A 12960-nucleotide genomic window follows, 5' to 3' on the forward strand; every position below is an offset into this window, starting at 1 on the left:
GTTTTGTACAGGTTCTACATACACACAAACATTTCCAGGTTGGTCAAACAAACGGACTGAACTGGCCCTAAATATGACCTCTGCCATGGCAGTGCAGGTCATCTTGTTAGTAAATGAGGTTTTCCAGTTTGCTACCTTTTATTTTTACGCTAAAGTTTAACAGATCACAGTTACTGGTCCAAATGTAACAAGATGACAGTAAAGCAGAATTTCTGCTATCAAGGTGGAAGTCCAAATATGGGCAAAGGAAACTTTTAAAGGTACATACCCACATTATATGCTAATAAACAAGACCAAAAATCGTTTGATCATGATAAAATATGGTTATATACACCAGGGCTCCATCCTGATGATGTTTTGATGGTCCTTTTTGTGGATAAATAGCCCCAGTACCGGGTATGATTAGCAGACGTAAACAGACGTGGCGCCATCTAGTGGCAGTATCTCAGAACTGTCATAAAGCCGGTTTGCTTAATTAATAAATTAAATAATGGTGGACTGAGCCTGACCCTCTGCATCGCCTCACAGTAAAGCAGCAGCTCGGCGTGATGGAGACCAACTATTATTAATTAAATAAGCCGATCTACAGCAACTTTAAGAGCCTCATATCAGAACATTTACTCATGTCAGTCAACTCTGCGTCACATCTGAGCCTAGGCAGGTTTAGCTTCAGTGAACACCAACGTTCAGACTGGATTCACAGAGACATTCCAGGCTTTTCCCTCATGGAATTATAGATTTTTTGTGCTTTTTTTTCTGGATCTTGGACCATTCTGCATTGTTTCACCTGGAGATGCTAATAGCCGTTAGCCGCTTCCTCGTTGTAACCCCTGCAGTATGCACTTTCGGCTTTATTTGCTAACAAACTGAGCAAAAACAAAGCATAACACAACAAAATAATAACTAATACACCAGCAGGACGTGATAATCTTTGATAAAAACGTCGTATGTAACCAGAATGAGCTGCCATATCTCACCGTTGAGTCCGTTGAGTCGCGCTAACCACGTCTGCTGTCTCCCGCAGGGCATGCTGATGAAGAGGAGCGGCAAATCCCTCAACAAGGAGTGGAAGAAGAAGTACGTGACGCTGTGTGACAACGGGCTGCTCACCTACCACCCCAGCCTCCACGTAAGCCTCCTCCCCAGCAGCCGCTCTGACGGCGGCCATTACCCTCCTGTTGGGTCGTAACGCGTGCTGGCGCGCGCACACGCCTCGCTCTGCGCATTAATTAGGCCTCGGCGTCTGTTTGCCCACGCCGGCGCCCGTGATGAGAGCATCAGCTCTAATGTCTCTGCTAATTACCCCGGCTCTCGGCCCTGTTGGCACAATAAAGCTTTATTACAGCAGGCGGGCAGCCTCTCCGCCGTTTACTCTGTCAAAGTGTTTGCCGTCTCCTCGCTCGGATACGGCGGCCATTACGAGCCTCCAGATGCCGTTTAGCCCTTTGAAGGTGCGGGTTGGATCACTCAGCCTGGTTCTGGGCTCTAAACTAGTTTATCTAAGCTAAAGTAGGGCGATGGGGGCGATGGAGGCTTTATACGGCGCTTCCCGCCGTTTATTCCTCCTCCAGCTGGGGTGTTAGCGCGCACCGCTAACAGTTATTAGCTCATCTTTTACTGATCGGTTTGTTTCTATTCCTCACACTGCAAAAAGGGAACTAAAAGTAAGTAAAGTTTTCTTACATTTAGTATATTTTCCCTTGATTTGAGCAGCTAAATAAGACTATCTGCCAATGGAATGAGTAGTTTTACCCCTAAGATAAGATAATTAGATATCCGGCTCTTGAAATAAGATGATGGAGATTAAATGTTCTTATTTCAAGTGCAAAACTCTCATTCCATTGGCAAATAGTCTGATTTAGCTGCTCAAATTAAGGAAAAAAACACTAATTTTAAGAAAACTTTACTTACTTTTAGTTCCATTTTTGCAGTGCATATTTTTCCTGCTTCTTGCTTGAGACGTGACGGTAGAATAGTCAGTTTTCCTCTCGTTCACAGTTGGATTCTGTCCCCGTAGTTATTATTTATTTTTATTCTAGAAGGTTTGGTTCTGGTCGGCTTAAACTGGGCCCTGAATCTTTTATAGAAAATGCGTTTGTGGTCAGTTTGGGTCTATAAGCTGATTTGTTCTCAGGGTTTTTTAACCGGATTTATGCACTGCAAAAAGTAACTAAAATTAAGTAAATTTTTCTCGAAATGAGTGCATTTTTTCTTGATTTGAGCAGGTAAATAGGATTATTTGCCAATGGCATAAGATTTTTGCACTTTAAGTAGGAACAACTCATCTCCATCATCATTTTTTAAGTGCATAATATCTAATTATCTTATTTTAGGGGTAGAACTACTAATCCCATTGGCAAATAGTCTTATTTATCTGCTCAAATCAATGAAAAATAGACTAATTTCTGTAAAATTGTACTTACTTTTAGTTCCCTTTTTGCAGTGTGTCAGATTTTGTTAAAAAAAATTTTTAGTTGGTTCTGATTTAAACGTGACGTTTTTGGTTGTTTTTTGTCAGATTTAAACAAAAAAATCAGGTTTTAGACCAGTTTTAAGCTTGAATCTGGATCATTTTAAGTCAGATTTAATTGAGTTAGATTTATGATTTATAAGTTTGTGTTTGTGACTAAACTGTTAAACAGAATTTTATTTTTCTAACTATACATGTTGGTTTATGGACCAGTTGTGTCTTGGTGTTTGTTTTGTATTTAGGTCGTTTTCTTGTGTGTTTTTTTGCAGGTTTTGAATGGTTTTCCTTTCAAAACAGCTGTTTTAATTTATTTAATTTGTTGAATTCTGGGACGTTTCTAACGTGGTCTGAGTTTTCTAAAGCTAGAACGGTTCTGGTTCTGGTCGGCTGTGTCACCCGGTCCTGGACTGGACTTAAACCGGGCCCTGAATCTTTTATAGAAAATGTGTTTGTGGTCAGTTTGGGTCTATAAGCTGATTTGTTTTAACTGGTTTTATGTCAGAATTTCTTTTTAAGTTGGTTCTGATTCAAACGTGACGTTTTTGGTTGTTTTTTGTCAGATTTAAACAAAAAAATCAGGTTTTAGACCAGTTTTAAGCTTGAATCTGGATCATTTTTAAGTCAGATTTAATTGATTTGAGTTAGATTTATGATTTATAAGTTTGTGTTTGTGACTAAACTGTTAAAGTCACTGTTAAACAGATTTTTATTTTTCTAATTATACATATTGGTTTTTGGACCAGTTGTGTCTTAGTGTTTTTTTTTTTTTGTATTTAGGTCGTTTTCTTGTGTTTTTTGTTTTTTTTTTGCAGGTTTTCAATGATTTTCCTTTTAAAACAGCTGTTTTATTGTATTTAAGGAGATATTTGTTGGATTCTGGAGTTTTCTAAAGCTAGAACGGTTCTGGTTCTGGTCGGCTTAAACCGGGCCCTGAATCTTTTATAGAAAATGTGTTTGTGGTCAGTTTGGGTCTGTAAGCTGATTTGTTTTAACTGGTTTTATGTCAGAATTTCTTTTTAAGTTGGTTCTGATTCAAACGTGACGTTTTTGGTTGTTTTTTGTCAGATTTAAACAAAAAAATCAGGTTTTAGACCAGTTTTAAGCTTGAATCTGGATCATTTTTAAGTCAGATTTAATTGAGTTAGATTTATGATTTATAAGTTTGTGTTTGTGACTAAACTGTTAAACAGAATTTTATTTTTCTAATTATACACGTTGGTTTATGGACCAGTTGTGTCTTAGTGTTTATTTTGTATTTAGGTTGTTTTCTTGTGTTTTTTTTTTGTTGCAGGTTTTCAATGATTTTCCTTTTAAAACAGCTGTTTTATTGTATTAAAGGAGATATTTATTGGATTCTAAAGCTAGAACAGTTCTGGTTCTGGTCTCCCTGTTGGGTTTCCTGGTTTGTAACCTAGCTTTAACCGTAGACCGGTCCAGAACCCAGCCTCGCCGACCCAAAGTTCTGACCCAGTTCTGAACGAAAACGTCATTTTCTGTCAGCGCTGGAGCTCAAAGCACCAAATAAAGGGCTAGATGTCAGGAAGTGATGGTTTCACGCATTCCGATGACCTCTGACCCCTAGGGGCCGAGCACAGCGGAGGGCGGCGTGTCTGGGTGCGGCCTGAAGGTTGCCGGTTTGACTCCCCGCGGAGCCGGCGCCACACTTGGCCGACCTGCAGACGGCGCTGAGAGGAGGCGATGCGGTAAATTAGTGTTAAACTCATCACTTAACACATCAACACGCGCCGATGCCTGAACAGCGGCGCCGCGCCCCGCGGGCCAGAACCGGGCCCTCCTGCACGCCCCGATTAGCCTGTTAGCGGGCGCTAATCGAATGAAATCCAATCAGCGCCGCTAATTGGCCGCCTCTGTGCAAAGAAATCACATTAACGGCTAATTAAGGGACGGCAGCACCGGCGCCGCTACAGGATCCTGATCTGAGAATGGACCCAAGAACCCGACCAGAACCACCCCCTCCAGTTTGGGTCAAAATGCTCCGTCCCTCCATATTAATACAGTTTATGAACCAGGGACCACCAGCAGAACCTGGTTCTACCTGGTTTGGAAGGGTTGGACTTCCTTTGGGCCCAGAACGGACGGGTTCTGGTTCTGTTTCTGGTCCTGGTTCTGTGGCTGAAGTTCTGTGATTGTCCAGAAGGTTCTGGACCTGGTTCTGGTTCTGTGGCTGAAGTTCTGTGATTGTCCAGAGGGTTCTGGTCCTGGTCCTGGTTCTGGTCCTGGTCCTGGTTCTGTGGCTGAAGTTCTGTGATTGTCCAGAGGGTTCTGGTCCTGGTTCTGTGGCTGAACTTCTGTGATTGTCCGGAGGGTTCTGGTCCTGGTCCTGGTCCTGGTTCTGGTTCTGGTCCTGGTTCTGTGGCTGAAGTCTGTGATTGTCCAGAGGGTTCTGAGCGTGGTTCTAGTTCTGGTTCTGGTTCTGGTCCTGGTTCTGTGGCCTCCTCGGATCAGTTTCCTCTGGTGAAACGTTGTGGGTCAGCTTCTCTCCCTGGGATGAAAGCAGAACCGCTCCATCAGAACCTTCTTCCTGTGTCAGGTCCGGCACCGGTGCTGCTCGTTCTCCCTCATCTGTTCCGGTACCGGTTCTGTTCTGGAGCGGCCCGCTCCGTATCGTTCATCCCCTCCTAGTGTCTCTGCTCTCCGGCGCCGCCGGGTCCTGATAGCACGGACCGGACCGGACCGGACCGGACCGGACCTGAAAGCTCCCCGATGCAAATGGAGAGTCAATTACTGCGGTCAATCTGTCGGAGGGGCGGCGCCGCCCAGTGGGCCCGGTGGGCCCGGCTGGAGGGCCCGGTTGGAGGGCCCCCCGGGGGCTCGTTAGGAGCACTTGGCTTTGAACGGACCTTTTGTCAGGAGCGCTGCCAGGAGAGGCGGGTCCTGGCAGAACCGGGCCTCGTTAATGAAGCCCGACCGGCGCCGCTTTATCGGGCCCATAATTCAGTCCACAAAAGCCCGGCAGAACCGGCAGAACCGGACCCGATTTGGCACCAGGATGTAAAGAGCCACGTTCGGTGTCTGGAACCGGACCTGTTGCTTGTAGTTTGGCCCGGTCCGGTCCGGTTCAGACATTCTGGACCGGGTTAACCCAGAACTCTGTGTGGTTCTGTGGCTTGATGTTGATCAGTTTAGGAAACCATGTTGGACATTTTTCAGGACCGGTTCTATATCTAGTGGTTCTGGGTTTGAGTTCTGCCAGAACATTATGGTTCTGGACCCTCTGTGAAATGGATCAGACTTCAGAACTGGTTCTGGACCGGGTCGGGTCAGGGTTTGGGTTTCTTTTGATGTTTAAATTAAATCTTCTGTTAAGCATAGATTGGGTCGGTTCTGGATGTTTGACCCTGGACGGGTTCTGCTCGTGGTTCTCTTTGTGTTCTTTGGGTTTTTTTCTCCTTATTCCTAATTTATCTGGTCGGTCCAAATGGTTCTGACGGGTTTGGACCGGTTCTGTGTGTGCTTCATGTTCCGTGTCGAGTGACGGCACCGGGCCCATTCATGGGCCTCAAACCGGGCCCGGCTGTTTGATGCCTGGTTTGTTCCGCCGACCCGGACGAACAGAACCGAGCAGAACCGAGCCGGTTAACGGTCTGTTTCTGTCTCTGCAGGACTACATGCAGAACGTCCACGGGAAGGAGATCGACCTGCTGAGGACCACGGTGAAGGTACCGGGCAAGAGGCCGCCCCGGGCCGTGTCCAGCGGCGCCGCCGGGCCCAGCACCAACGGCCTGGCCAAGGACATGAGCAGCATGCAGCTGGGCCAGAACCCAGGTGGGTCCAGACACTCCCGGGTTCTGAGACAAAGTTCTGTGACCCAAACACAGGAGGGTTATTAAAGAGCCCGGTTAGCTCCAGCCGGTCAGAACCGGTACCGTTTGGGACCTTCAGCGCCAGATGTTTCAGTTAAATCTGAAAAGTGTGGCAGGCACTTGATTTCAGACCTCTCTCCCCTGGTTCCCCCAAATAAAACCCAGTTCTGGTTCTGGCCTCCGAGGTTCTTCAGACGGGTCACCACTCTGAGGAGCAGGTCACATGACCTACTAAGGCTGAGGAGCAGGTCACATGACCTACAGAGAGGCTGAGGAGCAGGTCACATGACCTACAGAGAGGCTGAGGAGCAGGTCACATGACCTACAGAGAGGCTGAGGAGCAGGTCACATGACCTACAGAGAGGCTGAGGAGCAGGTCACATGACCTACAGAGGCTGAGGAGCAGGTCACATGACCCACAGAGGCTGAGGAGCAGGTCACATGACCCACAGAGGCTGAGGAGCAGGTCACATGACCCACAGAGAGGATGAGGAGCAGGTCACATGACCTACAGAGAGGCTGAGGAGCAGGTCACATGACCAACAGAGAAGCTGAGGAGCAGGTCACATGACCAACAGAGAAGCTGAGGAGCAGGTCACATGACCCACAGAGGCTGAGGAGCAGGTCACATGACCCACAGAGAGGCTGAGGAGCAGGTCACATGACCCACAGAGAGGCTGAGGAGCAGGTCACATGACCTACTGAGGCTGAGGAGCAGGTCACATGACCCACAGAGGCTGAGGAGCAGGTCACATGACCCACAGAGAGGCTGAGGAGCAGGTCACATGACCCACAGAGAGGCTGAGGAGCAGGTCACATGACCCACAGAGAGGCTGAGGAGCAGGTCACATGACCCACAGAGAGGCTGAGGAGCAGGTCACATGACCTACAGAAAGGCTGAGGAGCAGGTCACATGACCTACTGAGGCTGAGGAGCAGGTCACATGACCTACTGAGAGGCTGAGGAGCAGGTCACATGACCTACAGAGAGGCTGAGGAGCAGGTCACATGACCCACAGAGAGGCTGAGGAGCAGGTCACATGACCTACAGAGAGGCTGAGGAGCAGGTCACATGACCTACAGAGAGGCTGAGGAGCAGGTCACATGACCTACAGAGGCTGAGGAGCAGGTCACATGACCAACAGAGAGGCTGAGGAGCAGGTCACATGACCCACAGAGAGGCTGAGGAGCAGGTCACATGACCAACAGAGAGGCTGAGGAGCAGGTCACATGACCCACAGAGGCTGAGGAGCAGGTCACATGACCTACAGAGGCTGAGGAGCAGGTCACATGACCTACAGAGGCTGAGGAGCAGGTCACATGACCTACAGAGAGGCTGAGGAGCAGGTCACATGACCCAGAGAGGCTGAGGAGCAGGTCACATGACCTACAGAGAGGCTGAGGAGCAGGTCACATGACCTACAGAGAGGCTGAGGAGCAGGTCACATGACCTACAGAGAGGCTGAGGAGCAGGTCACATGACCTACAGAGGCTGAGGAGCAGGTCACATGACCCACAGAGAGGCTGAGGAGCAGGTCACATGACCCACAGAGAGGCTGAGGAGCAGGTCACATGACCCACAGAGAGACTGAGGAGCAGGTCACATGACCTACAGAGAGGCTGAGGAGCAGGTCACATGACCTACAGAGGCTGAGGAGCAGGTCACATGACCTACAGAGACTGAGGAGCAGGTCACATGACCTACTGAGGCTGAGGAGCAGGTCACATGACCTACAGAGAGGCTGAGGAGCAGGTCACATGACCCACAGAGAGGCTGAGGAGCAGGTCACATGACCAACAGAGAGGCTGAGGAGCAGGTCACATGACCCACAGAGAGGCTGAGGAGCAGGTCACATGACCCACAGAGAGGCTGAGGAGCAGGTCACATGACCTACAGAAAGGCTGAGGAGCAGGTCACATGACCTACAGAAAGGCTGAGGAGCAGGTCACATGACCCAGAGAGGCTGAGGAGCAGGTCACATGACCTACAGAGACTGAGGAGCAGGTCACATGACCTACAGAGAGGCTGAGGAGCAGGTCACATGACCTACAGAGAGGATGAGGAGCAGGTCACATGACCAACAGAGAGGATGAGGAGCAGGTCACATGACCAACAGAGAGGCTGAGGAGCAGGTCACATGACCTACTAAGGCTGAGGAGCAGGTCACATGACCTACTAAGGCTGAGGAGCAGGTCACATGACCTACAGAGAGGCTGAGGAGCAGGTCACATGACCTACTAAGGCTGAGGAGCAGGTCACATGACCTACTAAGGCTGAGGAGCAGGTCACATGACCTACAGAGAGGCTGAGGAGCAGGTCACATGACCCACAGAGAGGATGAGGAGCAGGTCACATGACCTACAGAGAGGCTGAGGAGCAGGTCACATGACCTACAGAGAGGCTGAGGAGCAGGTCACATGACCTACTGAGGCTGAGGAGCAGGTCACATGACCAACAGAGAGGCTGAGGAGCAGGTCACATGACCCACAGAGAGGCTGAGGAGCAGGTCACATGACCCAGAGAGGCTGAGGAGCAGGTCACATGACCCACAGAGAGGCTGAGGAGCAGGTCACATGACCTACAGAGACTGAGGAGCAGGTCACATGACCTACAGAGAGGCTGAGGAGCAGGTCACATGACCTACAGAGAGGCTGAGGAGCAGGTCACATGACCTACAGAAAGGCTGAGGAGCAGGTCACATGACCCACAGAGGCTGAGGAGCAGGTCACATGACCTAAAGAGAGACTGAGGAGCAGGTCACATGACCTAAAGAGAGACTGAGGAGCAGGTCACATGACCTAAAGAGAGACTGAGGAGCAGGTCACATGACCCACAGAGGCTGAGGAGCAGGTCACATGACCCACAGAGGCTGAGGAGCAGGTCACATGACCTACAGAGGCTGAGGAGCAGGTCACATGACCCACAGAGAGACTGAGGAGCAGGTCACATGACCCACAGAGGCTGAGGAGCAGGTCACATGACCTACAGAGGCTGAGGAGCAGGTCACATGACCTACAGAGGCTGAGGAGCAGGTCACATGACCTACAGAGGCTGAGGAGCAGGTCACATGACCCACAGACCTGTTCTTCCAGTCAGTTTAGGTCTCCAAACAGCTGATTCAATGGAAGAGAGACTAAAATTAACTCATAAATGCCCCCCCCCCCCCCCTCGTCTCCTGCAGGTTTGGTGTCCAGCAGCTCGGCGGCGTCTCAGATGGCGAGCGGCGTCAGCCTGGTGTCCTTCAACAGCCGCGGCCCTGAGGGCATGCACCAGCGCTCCTACTCCGTCTCCAGCGCCGACCAGTGGACCGAGGCCACCGTCATCGCCAACTCCGGCGTCAGCTCAGGTGGGTGGCGCCGGGGGCCAGGTACCCCCCTCCACCGGGGGGCCCTGTGGGCCTCAGCGTGGAGCTGCGCGCTGGGGCCCATCGTCCGTCTGCCATTGATCCGGCTGTCAGAGCGCGGCGCTGCCTTAACTGTTTGTCAGTGGCGGCGCTGCGTCCTCGCCGCCGAACCCTGGCAGACTGACGGCTGTCGGCCTGCCGTCTCCCCGCGGCGGCGTTCAAAGCTGCGAAGCACTCCCAGGGGGGCCGTAGCGGCTCTCTGAGCGTGGGCCCGGCGTTAATGACAGCAGGGAGGCTGTCTTTAATCCAGAGCGTCATTTATTCATCATCATTCAGCCAGGGTCGATACAGCGCCCCCCGTAAACAAACCGGGCCAGCTTCTGCTTCAGATCGCCCCTCATTTATAGATTTACCCGTGTTAAATCTATAAATGAGGCCAGGCAGCCGGCTGTGGAGGTTCAGATTTAATAAAAGGGACACGGGGGCCTCCTGTTAGCGCTACACTTGATCTAAATCGGTTAGATCAAGCTAGCTGAAGCTAGCTGAAGGAGCCGGTCGGAGGTAGAGACGGTGGGTGGGGGGGGGGGGCATCTCCGGCGGCAGGGCTGCAGATGGGGGGCCGTTAATTGCACGCTCGGGGATGGCGTCTTGTCAGCAGAGATAAGTTGTCACGTTTTCCACTTGAGCTGAGACTAAACGATTGTAGAATAAGTTATGGCCGTCCTTGGGGCTGTCTGCGGTCCGGGTGCTCGTCGCCGCGGCAGCGTGCTCCCCCCCCCACCCGCCCGCCGCCCCCCCGCGCTGATGTCAGGGCGCCGCGCCGCCGTCATATTGATGGACGCTGAATGTTGTTTTATTCTGCCGCTGGTCACAGCTGTCAGCAGCCGCCTGCAGAGCCAGAGAGACCCGGTTCTGGTGTCAGGATCAGTGTCTTTACATGTCAGGGTCTGCGGACGCCTCAGAGTCCTGACCTCCCGGGAAGAACAGGAGCGCTCTGACATGTTTATAACGTAAAACGGGCTTCGGTCTGGACCTCATCCGCCCAGAACCAGAACAAAACGACCATTTTAATGTGAGAAACTGTAAAAGCACACTGCAAAAACGGACCTAAAAGTAAGTGAAATTTGCTTGGAATGAGTGTATTTGTCCTTGATTTGAGCAGCAAGTTTAAATGCGGATCCTTAAAAAGTCTTAAAAGGCATTGAATTCTGTAATATAAAACTAAGGCCTTAATTGGCATTAAAATGTCTTAAATCAATCTTTCTTAGGTCTTAAAATTGTTACCAGGTCATAAATAGGATTTTATTTTTGTAATCCTTACCAAACAGTCAAATAATTGATGCAATTATATATATTTTTTAAATTTACCAAACGGCTCAATGTAACCATTATTGGTTCCGTCCCGATAGCGGAACCAATAAAAACTGTTGCCGCCGGACCATAGCTGTGAAAAAGAGTTGGCACTGGTTATGTTGTGGTTTTTAAAACTGATTTATAGTTTATTTTAGCAGGGAACAAAACAAAGTTTGTGAATTCAGTTCAGTAGTTGTTAAAATATATCTGTAATTTGTGTGTTTTTTAGCTTTCTTCCTATATGGAATGTTTTTCAAAATCTTTAACATGTCTACTGAGCCAGAAAGTAATGGTTTATGTTAAAATAAACATTTGGGTAAAGTTGTCGCAACGAGGTTTATCTTGTTTATCGTGAAGTTGGTCTTAACTTTTTATTTCAAGTGGCATTAAAAAGTCTTAAAAAGTCTTGAATTTAACTTGCCTTGTGCTGTAGGAACCCTGTAAATGATCTGCCAATAGAATAGGAACAACTCATCTCTATCATCTTATTTCACATAAATATATCTAATTATCTTATTTTAAGGGTCAAAATACTAGTTCCATTGCTCAAATTAAGGGTGAATACACTCGTTTCAAGTCAGATGTACTTGTTTTAGCTCCCTTTTTGCCGTGCAGCGCCTCCTCCTGGCTAATTCCTCTTCTGCCTTGCAGACACGGGTCTGGGCGACTCGGTCTGCTCCAGCCCCAGCATCTCCAGCACCACCAGTCCCAAGATGGAGCCGCCTCCGTCGCCGCACGCCAACCGCAAGAAGCACCGGCGGAAGAAGAGCACCAGCAACTTCAAAGCGGACGGCCTCTCTGGTACTGCAGAAGGTAGCGCCATCTCACCTCCCCTCGCCTCTCCCTTTCCTCACCTGGGTTGGACCCCCCCCCAATCAGGCCGCTAATCCGCCCCAGTGCTGCCCACGTTGGTGTCAGCAGAATTTAAGACCCGGGTCTGGAAACGACGTCATGTGATCGCCGGAGAGTCCGGACCTCTAGCGAGAGGGAAGGACCTCCCCATCCTGCCATTCTTCAGCCCTTCATCCTCTCCACCATCTTTGATTTGTTTCCACCGGGCAGATTCGCCCCAAAGTGTTAGCGTTTGGTAAACAAAGTCAACAAAGACTAAAACCGGTTTTTAAATGGTACCAAAAACACTTTAAACAAAGACTAAAACCAGTTTTTAAATGGTACCAAAAACACTTTAAACAAAGACTAAAACCAGTTTTAAATGGTACCAAAAACGCTTCAAACAAAGATTAAAACCAGTTTTAAATGGTACCAAAAACACTTTAAACAAAGACTAAAACCAGTTTTAAATGGTACCAAAAACGCTTTAAACAAAGACTAAAACCAGTTTTAAGCAGTACCAAAAACACTTTAAACAAAGACTAAAACCAGTTTTTAAATGGTACCAAAAACACTTTAAACAAAGACTAAAACCAGTTTTAAATGGTACCAAAAACGCTTTAAACAAAGACTAAAACCAGTTTTAAATGGTACCAAAAACGCTTTAAACAAAGACTAAAACCAGTTTTAAGCAGTACCAAAAACACTTTAAACAAAGACTAAAACCAGTTTTAAATGGTACCAAAAACACTTTAAACAAACACTAAAACCAGTTTTAAATGGTACCAAAAACGCTTTAAACAAAGACTAAAAACAGTTTTAAATGGTACCAAAAACACTTTAAACAAAGACTAAAACCAGTTTTAAATGGTACCAAAAACGCTTTAAACAAAGACTAAAACCAGTTTAAGCCGTACCAAAAACGCTTTAAACAAACACTAAAACCAGTTTTAAATGGTACCAAAAACACTTTAAACAAAGACTAAAACCAGTTTTAAATGGTACCAAAAACGCTTTAAACAAAGACTAAAACCAGTTTTAAATGGTACCAAAAACACTTTAAACAAAGACTAAAACCAGTTTTAAGCAGTACCAAAAACACTTTAAACAAAGAATAAAACCAGGTTTAAATGGTACCA

At 48.1% G+C, this 12960-nt stretch overlaps 1 protein-coding gene across 5 annotated transcripts in view; it reads left to right on the forward strand.

Annotated features, from left to right (window-relative positions):
• Positions 1-12960, forward strand: part of agap1 (ArfGAP with GTPase domain, ankyrin repeat and PH domain 1) — a 104716-nt gene that overhangs the window by 59751 nt on the left and 32005 nt on the right. For 4 of the 5 annotated variants that reach the window (XM_036128282.1, XM_036128281.1, XM_036128278.1 and 1 more), the window contains 4 exons: positions 1025-1129; positions 6094-6256; positions 9476-9640; positions 11642-11803. In XM_036128282.1, coding sequence (XP_035984175.1) covers positions 1025-1129; positions 6094-6256; positions 9476-9640; positions 11642-11803 — 595 coding nt within the window. The remainder of the gene's footprint in view (positions 1-1024; positions 1130-6093; positions 6257-9475; positions 9641-11641; positions 11804-12960) is intronic. The other variant, XM_036128279.1, reaches the window with a different exon arrangement.

This window comes from Fundulus heteroclitus, chromosome 24 (genome assembly GCF_011125445.2).
Source record: "Fundulus heteroclitus isolate FHET01 chromosome 24, MU-UCD_Fhet_4.1, whole genome shotgun sequence".
NCBI lineage: Eukaryota > Metazoa > Chordata > Actinopteri > Cyprinodontiformes > Fundulidae > Fundulus > Fundulus heteroclitus.